A 15,768-nucleotide genomic window follows, 5' to 3' on the forward strand; every position below is an offset into this window, starting at 1 on the left:
ATCTGTGTGTGCATTTGAGGCTGGCTGCACTTTTTATTATCTTTGTATAAAGTGGTTTTCTGACAATCAATACGAAGTGACATCACCACTGTGGATGTATAAATTCAATGGAAAATTTTTGTTACATGTGTTGACAAAGGTTTATAACAAAAATAAACATGTTTATCCTCTACGTCTACTTTGGATGCCAATTAGGAGATTAAGACAGAAGTTGGGTACCCTATGTATGTCACGCATCATGGTTTGCAAACTTCTCAACGGATGAAAGGAAAGAAGTGCATGTCATTTACTGTCCCATAGTGTGATATGAACCAGTGAAGACTATTATTTCTAACTTAAAAAATTTTAATTTTTCAAGGAGTAGCAAAAATAAAATAGAATATCTGAACATTGCTTCTTCAATGAAGAAGCAATGTTCAGATATCCTATTTTATTTTTGCTATTTATCCCTATACCACTAGTTAATTTCAAAGAACTTCCAATTTTCTTGTACCACCAACTAAAATGATGAGAAAGAAGAGGCAATAGAGGTCCAAGTACAGAGTAGCAAAGAAGCACATATAATTGAACAAAGTTAGCTTAATGACCTATATATGATTTAAATATGTTCAACGTAGACCTTTTTGAATTAACCCTGCAGGAATCGAATTTTCTAGTTGATGATACAAAAATTTCTGTAAAATAAAAATAAAAAAATTGTCTGCATTTTGTGTTGTTTAGGATTCCCTATGTGTTTCTATATATAATTGGGCTGATGGAAGAATTGCAATTCACAGAACTGAAGAATGGCAGCTACTCGTTGATTCATCTGAACCAAATTTAAGGGCACTTTTATTATATATTGGAAATAAAAAGCCTCTAATACCTGTAACCCATACTTTAGGAATGAAGGAAAGTTCAGGAGTGTGGTTCAGATTTTGAGTGCAGTCATGTACGAGAAACATTGGCAATTACATGGTTTTAATTTTGTCACACTTTTATGGAATTGCAGTGGATTTACCAAGTATTGCTGTTTCTTCTGCTTGTCGAATACATTTGGACAACAGAAGAGTACTATGTTGTCAGTCATTGGAAGGCAATCCCAGAGTATATTTCTGAGAATAATAATGTGAAATATGCACTATTATTGGATCCTCGGTTGGTAATTTCTTTTTCTCTTACATATAAAACTGGACTAAATAAAAAAAAAAATTTGCTGCTTCTTGGTACAAACAACAGTTTCAGCATAATAAGACACACACACACACGCACACACACAAATACTACATTTTAGACATATCCGGCACTTTTAACAGTGCTTTCTGTCATCACAGAAAACCATGGCAGAGTTGAACTAATCTTCAAGAGCTTCCCTACATCTGTCCTCGACCATAACACTTTCTTTTCATTTTCAGAAAAACTAATAAAAGTTTTTTTTTTCCATTGATAAAAACTTATAAAAGTTTTTTTCATTTTTATGCATTATGCATAAAAAAAGACACATTAATTTTTCAAATTTTTCAATAAAAAATAAAAAATTACATTTAATAAGCTGAAACCTATTAATAAAATATCAAGCAGTGGTGTACTTCAAACAGAATGGAAAGAAAAAAACTTTTTACAGAAATAACAATCAAAATTTGTCATGTCAGGAGACAATCAGGAGACCAAAAATGGTCATATGCCCATGTGACCATTTTTTGCAACAATTGGGGAGTGAATATTGTGAAGTTAAAGGAATATTATCAAAATTAAGGGATGCAAAACTCACTGAAGGAATTTTTGTTAAATTGCAGAGTAAGAAAATATTGCATGATTCCTTTTAAACAAAAATTAAATATCATTCAGTTAGTTACATGGCAGTCAAAAATCATTATGGTTCACAGGTATTTTTAGGTAATAAAAAAAAGGAAAGCTCTGAACATCTTTTGAAAGAAGAATTACATAATTGTAAAAGTTTAGGTTGCTGGATGGCTCTTAAAATACACTTTTTACATTTCCATCTGGATTTTTTCTGTGATAACTTGGGTAATATTATTAGTATTAGAAGGAAAAATCATGTAAGGAATCAAGCTTGTATGGTGTTGTCAGTCAAAAAAAAAAAAAAAAAAAAAAAGTATCATGTCACCAGTACTGGCTGACATTATTTTTACTCCCACTAATATATTAGCTGGTTGAAGTCAATTAATCCCAGGGGCTCACATCTGGTGAGTATGCTTGGCACACACCCAGGGTCCTGAGCTGGATATCATCATTCTTCTCTTTCTTGGTGATTCCCTTCTACTTCTGTCTCTCTCTCTCTCTCAGGGTAACTCAGAAATGTTTTTTAGCTGATGCAGCCTAAGGCCTCAGGCTTCCTTGCACTATATGGCTAGTAATAATAATAATTCTTAAGCATATATTTCAAAAATAATTCTTAAAATTTCAAATCATGTCATTAAATCTATACATACAGGCTTTTGTGTTTAGCCGTAATATATACAGGATGTTTCAAGTAAAACCAGCCTAGTCACTCGCAAAATAATTAGAGAAATCTATACGGGAGTAAAATGAGATAAACACAAAAAAAAAACTCAGTCAAAAGTAACTATTTATTCTCTCTGAATATACACACAGTTATAAGAGAAGCTGGAAATGATGTCCTTTTGCATCTATACAACTTTGTGCACGTGTAATCGTATTCAAGGTGACCCGATGCAAAACAGTGACTCAATAACCTCAATATTTCTTTGAATGCTGTCCTTCAGTTCATTTATTGTATGGGGGTTGTGCTCAAACTCTTCCTTTCAAATATCCCCACAGGTAAAAGTCTCATGAAGACAAATCTGGAGAACACGGTGGCCATAATCCTTTTCCAACTGTGCTTTCCTCTATGAAACTGTCATGAATATGGGCCAGTGATTCAAGAGACATGTGGTGCCATCCGTTGAAAGTAGCAGTTTTCACGCTCGCGTTCTGTTAACTGAGTGTAGAAGTTCTCAAAAATTTGAAGATTAACTGCTGTGTTCACTGTAGTGTCACTGTGTCAAAACAATATTGGGCCCATGATTCAATTGCTAGAAACTGCACACCATACTCCAGTTTCCTAGTCGTGAATCAGTTTCTGACGTCAGCTGTTAGGATTTTCGGCACACCAGTATTGAGCGTTATGAGAATTCACATGACCAGAAAGCTGGAACCACGCCTCATCACTCATGAAATAAAGCAGTGGGTTGAGTTCACCATCTGCAATCTTGTTAAGCAGCCACTCACAATAATTCATATTTTGCTGCATCAGGTGGCAGCAGTTCTTGGACACACGTCATGCAGTAGGCTTTCAATTTCAGGTTGATTTCGCTCCAGTTTGTTGCGAGAGTTTCCTGATAGATTTTCCGGGGCTAGCTGAAATTCTCTTTTGAATGTTCAACTGTGCCTCTGGAGTCTTAACAGAGAGTAGATGAGAAATTGTCTACCCTCTGTTAGGACAGGTTCCATTTATATGGGAACCTGTTGTTCACCATTTTGCAAGTAAGCACTGAATAGTTTTTCCAGTGATGAGGACCTTCTACGGGCTTGGGACAACGAGTGTGCTTTACTCCCTAGTGAAACTTGGCAGAACTGGTTTAAAGATTGGTTTCGGAGGATGGAGAGGTGTATTGAATGTAGAGGAAATTACTTTGAAAAAATTAAATAAACAAAGCTGTATTGCAAAACTTTCCTAGTACCTTTTGTATTAAAGGAGGCGGCAAAGCAACTAAGCCATAATTATGAGAGCGTCCTTGGACTCAGAGGAGGTTCCCACGGACTGGAGATGTGCAAATGTATCCCCAATTCACAAAGGGGGATCGAAGGGTGACACGAGTAATTACAGACCAGTTAGTTTAACTTCTGTTCTGGGTAAAATAATGGAGTCACTGGTTAAAGATGCATTGCAGGATCATCTAGACAAGACTGCAGTAATAATTCAAACACAGCATGGGTTTGTTAAGGGAAAGTCTTGTCTGACAAACTTGATAGGATATTATGATGTAGTTACAAAGGAACTGGATGCAAAAAATAATTTTGATATCATATATTTGGATTTCAGGAAAGTTTTTGACACTGTTGCGCATGTAAGACTATTGTACAAATTGTAGCAGAATGGTATTAAGGGTAAGTTGCTACAATGGATAAAAGGATGGTTAAGTGGGAGAAGACAGAGGGTGGTAATCAATGGGTGCTGCTCTTCGTGGACTAATGTTATTAGTGGAGTCCCACAGGGTTCGGTGTTAGGTCCACTGTTGTTTTGTATATTTATCAATGATATTGATGAAGGTATATCAGGCTTAATGTCGAAGTTAGCAGATGATACAAAGGTTGGCAGGGTTGTTAATGACAGTAATGGCAGTGTGCTACTGCAACAGGATCTAGATAATTTGGGCAGATGGGCTAAGAAGTGGCAACTGAAGTTTAACCTTGACAAATGCAAAGTACTGCATATGAGTAGAAATAACCCCAGAGAAACGTACCAACGGTGTGGTACTACACTTAAGGTAGTAGAAAATTAGCATTAGCATTAGCATTGGCATTTGATGCAAGAAAGCAAGCTTATGCAGCATCAGCCAAAAAAATAAAAAATAAAAATAAATAAATAAAAAATAACCACTTCCACTTCACCCCTCTGTTCGTTCGAAATACCTGTCCAGCTGAGCCTTAAATTTATTTAGGCTATCAACTTCCACGACAAGGGATGGAAGTCTATTCCACCAACCAACCACCCGCTGGCTAAAGGCAAATTTTCTCACGTCTATCCTACATCTGTCTTTTCTCAATTTGAATTTATGCCCTCTCAGGTGATTATTCTGAGCAAGAGGAAGAATCCCATCAGCATTGAGCATGCTCAAACCATTCAAGGCTTTATACACCTCTATCAGATCACCTCGCTGGTGCCTAGTCCCCAGACACTGTAATTTGAAAAACTTAAGCCTTTCTTCGTAAGAGCACCCCTTTGTTCCATTCACTAATCTTGTTGCCCTTCTCTGTACTTGTTCCAGCACCTCTACATCCCTCTTGAAATGAGGCCTCCAGACCTGTATACATTACTCTAGGTGTGGCTTGACCATTGCCTTATACAAGGGAATAATCACCTCCTTATCCCTGCTAGAAAAATTCCTATATATCATCGACAATACACCATGAGCTACTCTTGCAGCCCATCTGCACTGCTCAGAAAACTTCATATCTGCCTGCACAACCACCCCCAGGTCCCTTTCATTCTCTACCACTGTCAGTGTAGTACCACAGAGTTGAAATGAAAAAGACCTGGGAGTAATTGTGCAGTCAGATATGAAGTTTTCTGAGCAATGCAGACAGGCTGCCAGGGCAGGTCATGGGGTTTTGTCAATGATATATAGGAATTTTGCTAGCAGGGAAAAGGAGGTGATTATCCCTCTCCATAAGCCAGTGGTCAGGCCACGCCTTGAGTACTGCGTACAGGTCTGGAGGCCTCATTTTAGGAAGGATGTAGATTTACTTGAGCGTGTACAGAGAAGGGCAACAAGATTGGTGAGGGGAATGAAGGGATCCTCTTACCAAGAGAGGCTTAAGTTCTGCAAATTGCAGTGGCTGGAGACTAGGCACCTGCGCGGTGATCTGATTGAGGTGTATAACGCCTTGAATGGGTTGAGCACGCTGAATTCTGATGGGATCCTTCCCCTTGTTCAGATTACGAACTTAAGGGGGCATAAATTCAAATTACGAAAGGACAGATGTAGAATAGATGTGTGGAAATTTGCCTTTAGCCAGCGGGTGGTTAATTGCTGGAACAAACTTCCATCTGTCGTTGTGGAAGTTGATAGGTTGAATAAATTTAAGGAGGAACTGGACAGGCATTTGGAGGCAATGGTGTGATTTTTTTTTTTTTTTTTTTTTTTTTTTTGGCTGATGCTGCATAAGCTCATACACTTGCTTCTTGCATCACATGCCACTACTACTACTACTACTATATAATATTTTTATATTTTTTGTTATTTGTAAAAATTTTAGTCACAGTAAAATTCATCTAATGGTTGGTGTATGAGTTCACTTATTTCCTAGGCAGGAATTTTGCCAGCAGGAAAAAGGAGGTGATTGTCCCTCTGTATAAGGCAATGGTCAGGCCACGCCTTGAGTACCGTGTAGAGGTCTGGAGGCCTCATTTTAGGAAGGATGTAGATTTGCTTGAACATATACAGAGAAGGGCAACAAGATTGGTGAGGGTAATGAAGGGATCCTCTTACCAAGAAAAGCTTAAGTTCTGCAAATTGCAGCGGCTGGAGACTAGGCACCTGTGAAGTGATCTGATTGAGTTGTATAAGGCCTTTAATGGATTGGTAAAGGTAAAATGCAACCATTATCAACCCACTGCAGGATGGAAGCCTCCTCAACAATTCATGTTGAGGGAAATGGACCATAATTTGCCACGCAGTCAAGGGCTTGAACCCCGGTCTACTCAAAGAGCGTGTGCTAGTGCACTCCCGGTCCTGACCACTCGGCTACAGAGGCTGCTAATGGATTGAGCACGCTGAACTCTAATGGGATTCTTCTACTTGTTCAGATTACGAAACTAAGGGGTCATAAATTCAAATTGAGGAAAGACAGATGTAGAAGAGATGTTCAGAAATTTGCCTTTAGCCAGTGGATGGTTAATTGCTGGAACAAACTTCCATCTGTCGTGGAAGTTGATAGGTTAAATAAATTTAAGGTGGAACTGGACAAACATTTAGAGGGAATGGTTGTGTGAATTTTTTTTTTTTTTTGCTATTGCTACATAAGCTCATACGCTTGCTTTCTTGCATGACATGCCACTATTACTATATGATGAAAGAAAGAAAGCTTATGCAGCATCAGCCGAAAAAAAAAAAAAAAAAAAAAATCCTTCCTATTTCACCCAAACGGTTACTTCAAATGTTTAGCCTTAAATTTATTTAAGCTATCAACTTCCACAACAACAGATGGAAGGCTGTTCTAGCAATCAACTACCCGCTGGATAAAGGCAAACTTCCGTACATCTATTCTACATATTTCTTTATTCAATTTGAATCTATGCCGCCTCAGGTTCTTAATCTGAGCAAGCAGAAGTATCCCATCAGCATTGAGACTGCTCAAACCATTCAAGGCCTTATACACCTTGATCAGATCACCTCACAGTTGCCTACTCTCTAGATGCTGCAACTTGCAGAACTTAAGCCTTTCGTCGTAAGCGCACCCCTTTGTTCATCTTGCCAATCTTGTTGCCATTCTCTGTACTCGTTCTAGCAACTCTACATCCTTCCTAAAATGAGGCCTCCAGACCTGACCATTGCATTACCTCGAATAATGTTACTTATTCGAGGTAATGCAATACACGGGCAATTTGTTGTGAAGGATGAGCACAATATGAGATACTGATGAAATGATGCTTTTCACGCTACTATCATAGTTTTTCTTTAAGAATTATCTATGATGTATCTACACCAATATTATAGATATAGAATCTTAAACTCTTAAAATATTATGCCTAGTTGCATTTAGTTTTATTTAAATAATAAACATTATGAAAATTGTTCCCCATTTTAAGTGGATTTGTTTGAAATGGAATTTTTTGGAACCAATTATCCTTGGATAACGAGGGTCCTCTTGATATGTATACATTAAGCTTGTCTCCATGCACACAGAATTGTAGAAGACTGCCTATTATTCTTTAATTGTTTATTAAATTTAAACTGAGTTAAAGATAACTTTTTTTATAGTTAGTAAATATTCTTTGGAGAGCATTAATCGAAAATTAGTTTCTTCTTTTCTGTTAGTAGTTTTTTATTAAAATGCATTATGTGATATGTAATTCTGTAATAGAGAAATGTATATTTTTTATGTTTCAGGATCTGAACCACACAAAGAAATAACTACCGAATCCAGTATAACTGTACATCTCATTAAGGAACCTCCATCTTTTCAAAAATGTAAGTAAGCATTGATATCAGATTGATTCAACTTTTTACACATATATTTGGCAAAACGTAATATTCACATGAGTTATCTAATTCATTAAATTATGAAACAGAAAAAGAAGACAAAGTATTGAAATTAAATCTAATCCATTTTCTATAACTACTTACAAGATAAAAGGTTATTTTCAATTTAGGAGTGCAACACTTTACGTCAAAAGTTTCCAGTATATAATGATGCTTCATGGTGGGAATTGCCTTACCAATTTCTGCCATGAGGTATTATTCTATATCCGAATATTCCAACTCAGCACAGTGTGGTATATCACCATCTTAGAGATGGTGTTATTGCTCAATCACTAGGAATTTAGTACCTGGGGATGTTATTATTCCTCTATACAAGATGATGTGCAGCTGCTTTTGGAATATCATATTCAGATTTGGCAGTTGCACCTAAACATACTTCCATATATCTTGGAAGTACTGTGTTTGATTTAATGATGTGTGCAGCTGCTTTTGGAATATCATATTCAGATTTGGCAGTTGCACCTAAACATACTTCCATATATCTTGGAAGTACTGTGTTTGATTTAATTTGCATGTAACTAAATAAAGTAATAATAAATGAAATGAAAAAAGAAATTAATTTAATTATATCTTCTTCTTCTTCCTATCCAGTATTAAGCCTAGTGGCCTGTTACTGTCTCTCTCCTTCCCTTGGATTTGTAGTACAAAATCTCTTTTGGACAGCATCCATCCTCCATTGTCTCTACATGTGGATCCATCTGTTTCTGTATGAATTGGTAAAATTCAGTATCGAAGTTTTCTTTTGTTCTGACAGGATGTCTTGATTTCTTTTCATGGCAAGTCTGGTATAACCTGTGGTTCTGTACATAAAGCACATTTCTGCACCAGTCACCCTCCTCCTATATGGACAATGAGCTTTGAATAAATTCAAAGCTCATTGTCCATGCCTCAAGTTAGGATAGGATAGGAGCCATAAGTTAGGATAGTTCTGGCGAGTATGTTATGTATTCGTATCCTTGTTTTCTTAGATTTCCAGATTAGATTTAAAAATATGACTTATAGTTTTAGTTATTTCTGTGTAATTATTTATTTTGTGTTCAATATCTTTTTCTTTTTCATAGGACAGATGGTATCCTAGGTATTTGAAAGTATTAACTTGTTTGATAATATTATTGTTGATGCAGATCTTGCTTCTTATTGGATCTCTTCCTTTGAATGCCACCACTTTTATCTTTGAGGTTGAAATTTCCGCATCAAATGATTTTTCTATTTCGTTTATTCAAAATAATAAAATCTTATTTTTTTTTTTGCTATTCATTTGTTAGTGAGAATATGGCCTTCTGCAATGAGTTCTCATTTTCTTCTATTAGAACCTGATCATCAGCAAAAAACCATGTCTATTCTTGCTTTGTGGCCAATTTCGTTGCCTCTCTTGGAGATTTTCCTCCATTCTCTTATAATATGAAATATATATACAGTCTGTCCTCGTATAGCACGATAGTTGTGTTCCTAGAAACTCTCGTGCAATGCAAAATCGTGCAATATAAACAACAGGCCCTATGGGAAAAGTGAGGTTAGGTGCCGACCACCCAAGATTGAACGCACATTTGGAACCAAAACATTACCAAACACAATAAATAATCGGGTAATTTTAATCATTATAAAATACTTACGTATTTTATAACGATTAAAATACGTAATAAAAAATATAATATATTTTTTATTATAATATAATAAAGTATTTTTAGTATTTTTTAATACTAAAAAAGTATTTTTTACGAATAAAATACGTATTTTATTCGTAAAAAAATTATTATTTTAAATAAAATAATTTTTTTACGAATTTTATGAATTTTATTACGTAATAGTCGTAATAAAATACTTACGTATTTTATTACGACTATTACGTAATAAAATATTGCTAATGCTTTTGCTTCTATCGTAAGCAAACTTGTTTTTTGTTTGATTTTCTATCCAAACAGATGACAGCCGTTCCATCCCTTCCAATTCTTGTGTCTTAATCTAATGGATTTTAATTACACTTTGAGTTGTTCCCGCTATGAAAGTTTTTATTTTCTCTGCATTCTTTGTAATTCTTGGCGTTGCCTCATTTAGGTCTGCAGCACGTGCAATATCACATGGTCTTTCATTTCGCTCAAAGCGTTTCACAATTTCATATTTTTTTCTCTATCGGCAGAGGCGGACTGGCCATAAGCCTTACCCGGGAAATCCCGGTGTGATTTTGGCCATAAACCATAGTATGAGGCCACTATAAATTTCCCCGGGTAAGAATTTTTGATCCAGTCCGCCTTTGTTTATCGATATTGCTTTTTTTTTTTTTTTTCTCTGAATCTGCAGTGTCTTCACCAGGACGCTTCCTTTTCACTCCTTTTAAGTATTTTACTAATTTTTAGGGAATAAAGCACAATTACAAAATGGAGAAGGCATGCTTGATACACATAAACAAAGCTGCGCACAGGTAGCAACTGAATAAACAACACCGTAAAGGCCGAGATACACTATTAACACCCCACATTTTACTAAAGCACATTTCTGGGGGTTACTACCATAAAACAATAAAAACAATTTCCAGTTTTGTTTCTGCTAGTGGAATCTGTTATAAACTGGTAGTAAACTCCATCTAATTGCATTTGCGATTATACCGATAGCTGGAATTGTGTTGGTTTTTACGTTATTATGGTAAAATGTGTTTCCCCTTCACTGATATAAAACACATAAATACATTTTCAGAATCTTCTTCATTCCTATCGTGTTGCGTTCTGTTGGGGTGATTCCACGTTCGTCTGCCATTTCTTCTAAACACAAAGGCGAATCGTGCATAAGCGAATTCGGTTCGTGTTATATAAGATAACGTTCCCCTATTTATAAATCGTGTATGATCGAATTCGTGTAATGTAAACACGTGTTATACGAGGACCGACTGTATGTCAAATAGAGGTGGTGACAGTCCACATCCTGTTGTACCCCTGTATTTATTGTCTCTGATTCAGTTGTTTGTGATTCAATCTTAATTTTTATTCTATTATTTTCATAGATATTGAAGATGGCCTCGATCAACTGGTTTGGCATATTATCTTCTTTTAAGATTTCAGATAGTTTTGTTCGGTTCACCTTGTTGAAGCCTTTTTTATAATCTACGAATAGGAGATGGGTTTCTAAGTTAAACTCTCTTCTTTTTTCTATCAGAAGCTTGAGTGTGAAGTAAGCTTCTGCACATGATCTTCTCTTCCTGAACCCGTTTTATTCTTCTCCAAGAATGTTTTCATATTTGCTAATTTCAGTTTTAAAAGGCTTGAATATACTTTGTATCCATAGTTTAGAAGACTGATTCTTCTATAGTTATTGGTCATTTATGTTGCCTTTTTTAAAGATTGGCACTTGTGGAATAGCAACCCACAAACAAATTATACACTCGGTAGGATTGAATTAAAAACAGTGGCTAAGGAAAGGGATCTGAGAGTTACAATATAGTCAGATATGAAGTTTTCTGAGCACGTAAACAGGCAGGAAACAGGAAAGCCCATGGTGTTTTATCGATTATGACCTCCCTATCCTGTAGAGATAGGGAGGTCATAATCCCACTGTATAAGACAATTGTAAGACCACATTTGGAATACTGTGTTGAAGTATAGAGATCTCATCTGAATAAAAGAAATTGAGCTCCTTGAAAGGGTCTTAAAATGGGGAACTCAAATGGTGAAATCAGTAGAAGGACAGCCATATGAGGAACGACTCCAATTATGTGGGCTACAGAGCTTGGCAACCAGGTACCTCAGAGTGACCTGATTGAGGTTTATAAGGCTCTGAGAGGGATTAATAAAATGAATGAAGGTGGAATTCTCACTGTTATAAAGAATTCCAGAACTAGGGGACATAAATTCAAATCACAGGGCTTGAGGTTTAGATTAGATTGTAGGGACTTTTCTTTTAGCCAGCAAGTTGTTGATTGTTGGAAAAAGTTGCCCTCTCAGGTAGTTGAGGCTGACAATTTGAATAAATTCAAAGGTCAACTGGATAGTTATCTGTGTGAAGAGGGAATCATATAATTTGTATTTTCTTATCTACTTGAATTTTTTTTTTTTTTTTTTTTGTCCCCTCAGTGAGTGCAACAGAAGCCTGTGGCTATTGCACTATATGGCTATTACTATAAACTGTATAAAAACATGTTTAAAGTATTGCAGAGGCATTTTATTTTCAAAAAATAAATTAGTATAAATAAAATGGAATTTTCACAGTTTTGTTTAGAAAAGATTGAAAATAAAGGGTCATCAAAAAGGGAATGATTTTGAATTATTTCTTGCTGGTTTTTAAGATAATAAATGGGATAACTTTTTATACTTAGCCCTTTAAGCAAGTACATGTATAAGGGAAAAAAAATAACTAGCATGCTCGGTTATGGTTTAAACATGGTTTTAACATTATAAATTATTAGGTAATTGGATTTTTTTGACACCATATATATGTATTTGAAAAAGTATTTACCAAATATATATCAATGCTGATTCTTTATTAATATAATTTCAGACTTACCAAGATTGTTGGTTTACATCTTAAAAACACTTTGGCTGTCATTTATATTACTGATTACCCTGTTTTCTCTAAGAAAGCCTAAACATATATTAGTGCAGGTAAGTTTATTGCTTATATGTCATTGTATGAGGGTGGTTCAAATGAAAATACCAAAAGTGGCTCATTATTTCTAAATGTGCCTCTAACATGACATCTTTGATATAGTTTGCATTAGCACCCATTAATCCAGTTGTTACCTGTTTTTATAGCATATAATTTTATATGCTATAAAAACAGGTAACAACAGGTAAAAACAGGTAAAATAAAATATATATTTTATAGCATTCAAAATGATTTTGTATATGGAAAGTTGTACTAAGATGGAGATAAGAGTAGTTTTATGATTTCTAAATGCATAAGGGGTGAAGCCTATCGAAATTAGTTGTAGGATGATTAGTGTGTATGGCAAGGACTCTTTGTAACAGAGGATAGTATAGAAATGGCCCAGAAAATTAAAAATGATCTATGGCTTTGAAATTTCTGCTTCCATTTGTAGCTGTTTGTAACAGAGATCACTATATAAATGGTCAAAATGTTTAAAAATGAAGTCCATGGTTTTGAAAATTCTCCTTTACCTGGCCTGGAGAGATTAATTGCATTTTTTACACTAGACAAGGTTTCTGCTGTTGAAATGGCTTATTTATGAAAACCAGTGTATTAAGCTGAATGACATGAGTAAGCAACTCAATATGAGCATTAGATCTTATCATACTTCTCTAAGACAGGATTCAGTGAAGTATGTACAGATGGATAGGATTCAGTAAAGTGTGCACAGGTGGCTGAGGATTCAGTAAAACATGTACAGATGGCTAGCTGTCTACTTACAGGGCAGCTGAAACAATAACATTTCTTATCAGGTGCTGATGCAGCCCTCTGTTTTTGGCTTTGTATGGTGATAGTGGTGCTATTCCAGCTGCCAAAAGTTGAAGAAATTCCGAGTCATACCACCTGCAGGGAAGGTGATGCTGATTGTATTTTGGGACAAAAATGAAGGTTATTTCGGATAGTTATATGAATAAGGGAACAATTGTCAAGAATGCTTTGTACTATGATATGTTTATGAGCTATCTGAAGCCTGTAATCCAGACCAAACATTGAAGGTTGATCCCAAAAGGGATTTTGTACTGCACGAGCGCACCCATCTTAAAAGCATTTGCACAAGATTTGACACTATGCAATAGCTGCATTTTGAAGTGCTATCACAGTCTTCTTATTCTTATGATTTGGTTCTAAGTAACTATCATCTTTGTCAGTCACTGAAGTCCTTAAAGATTTATTTGGTTCATGTGGTGCAGAGAAATTCTTTGACAGTATCCAGACAGTTTGTCAATAGAAGATGTGCATTGTGCTATGTTGAAAAATATTGTGGTAAGGAACCACAATACAAAGCTACGATAAGGAACTTACCATAGCTTTGAATAAAGAATTGTATACTTAATGTTTCCTATTTTATTTAGACTACTCTGATATAATTTGCAGTTTAAATGGTTTTGGTTTAGAGGGACCTCATTTTATATACTGTACTAAGCCTGTACTATACTGTACTGTATACTGTATATACTATACTGTACACACTAAAAGAACAAAATTTTCATATTAAAAAAAATTCCCTTGGGAACATTTCTTATCAGGTGCTAAAATTTGTTCTTAGCTTTCTATTTTTGTTATCAATGATTTCATGTTAAAGGCACACTTGCTAATAGTTGCTTTTATTATTCATTGGATCCTTTGGGAACAAGTCAAATTATTAGCTTAGAATTCAGTCATATTTAAAGAATCTGATTTTAAAAACAATTTGGTTACATTCAGTGAATATCATATATTGTAATTAGTAAATTGTAGTGTAGTGCATCATTGTGGTTCTTTAAGGGAAGTAAATAAATATCTTCAAGGGTCTAATAATGTAGGTTGGCATACCTTTTTTGTTTCTAGATAAGAAATTAGAAAATCAGTAGCATTATTTATAAATGTAATAGCATAGCATAGACTTGTGACAAAATCCAGTAAAGTGTGCATTGCTGTACTCTTCTTATTTCATGCAGTAATTTTAAATTACAGTCGAAGCTCTATATAACGACCCTCCAGGGGAATGAGAAAAACGGTTATGTCGAAAGAGTGTTATATCCATCGTTCATAAAATCCCCAACTGAACAAGTAAAAGCTTGAATATTTAATATAATTCTACTAATAGGATGTAGTATAATCTTATTTATAATATGTACTACAGTATTAAATTAATAGAGGATGAAGCATGTGAAACATCACAATTGCATCATTCAAAATGGTAAATCCTACATGTTTGAATGGACGATTCAAACATGCAGGATTTGAAACAGTTGGCAATCAATTTTTCATCAGCTTCATTCCATGCTTAAACACATAAATACATTGCCTGCAGGATGTCGATTTCACATTGAATTTTGCTTTCAAGACAGCACAAATTTATTTAATAGCATTCTTTGGTAATTTTTTTAAAAACTGGATTATACCTTGAGCAAGTGGCTGAAGAACTGACATCATGTTTGGTCATAGGTACTAGACACTGTCACTTGTGCACTGTCCACAACTGCACTTTTACCAGACACTTTTTTGAAAGACAGGCCATGACAAGTCTTAAATTTCTGGAACCATCCATCTGAACTTTTAAATTCTTCAATATCCATTTGATGTGCAACCGATTCAGCCTTATCTTTTAAATTTTACCATCTACAGGACTTTTTTTGCACACATCATCATTAGCCATTCCAAAATTACCTTTTCAAGATCCTGATACTCAGCCTTTCCTGCTCGAATTCTGCACAGTGCAGCAGCAGAGTTCTCTAAACTTTCAAGCTTTTCCAATCTTTCAGAATAGTGAACAGAGTTCTCTTCTGGAACAGTGGAACTGTTTGGCGATATCAGCCTTAGAATGCACACCATTATCTACAGCTTGCAGAATTCTAATTTCTTGCAATTGGCAAAGCTGTCTGCTTTCTTGTAGCCATACCAATGAACATACACTGTAACTGACTTCTAGCTGATGTTCATTTTATTATTGAACTGCGAGAAAAGAGCGTGGGAAATCTTAAAAAATGATTTCTCACAAGCTGCAATTACTCAATATATTTGAAGTGTTCTATCATTTTTAAATGTGAGTATTGTAATAAGAAAGTGAAAATTCAGATTAAGCGGTAGTAGTAGTAGTAGCAGCAGTGGCATTTGATGCAAGAAAGCAAGTGTATGAGCTTATGCAGCATCAGCCAAAAAAAAA

At 35.3% G+C, this 15,768-nt stretch overlaps 1 protein-coding gene across 1 annotated transcript in view; it reads left to right on the forward strand.

Moving 5' to 3' along the window:
• Positions 1-15,768, forward strand: part of Alg1 (ALG1, chitobiosyldiphosphodolichol beta-mannosyltransferase) — a 238,764-nt gene that overhangs the window by 49,029 nt on the left and 173,967 nt on the right. The window contains exons 4-5 of the mRNA XM_090387354.1: positions 7,836-7,916; positions 12,474-12,577. Coding sequence (XP_090243480.1) covers positions 7,836-7,916; positions 12,474-12,577 — 185 coding nt within the window. The remainder of the gene's footprint in view (positions 1-7,835; positions 7,917-12,473; positions 12,578-15,768) is intronic.

This window comes from Mastigoproctus giganteus, chromosome 13 (assembly GCF_048544385.1).
Source record: "Mastigoproctus giganteus isolate SK-2022 chromosome 13, ASM4854438v1, whole genome shotgun sequence".
Lineage (NCBI taxonomy): Eukaryota > Metazoa > Arthropoda > Arachnida > Uropygi > Thelyphonidae > Mastigoproctus > Mastigoproctus giganteus.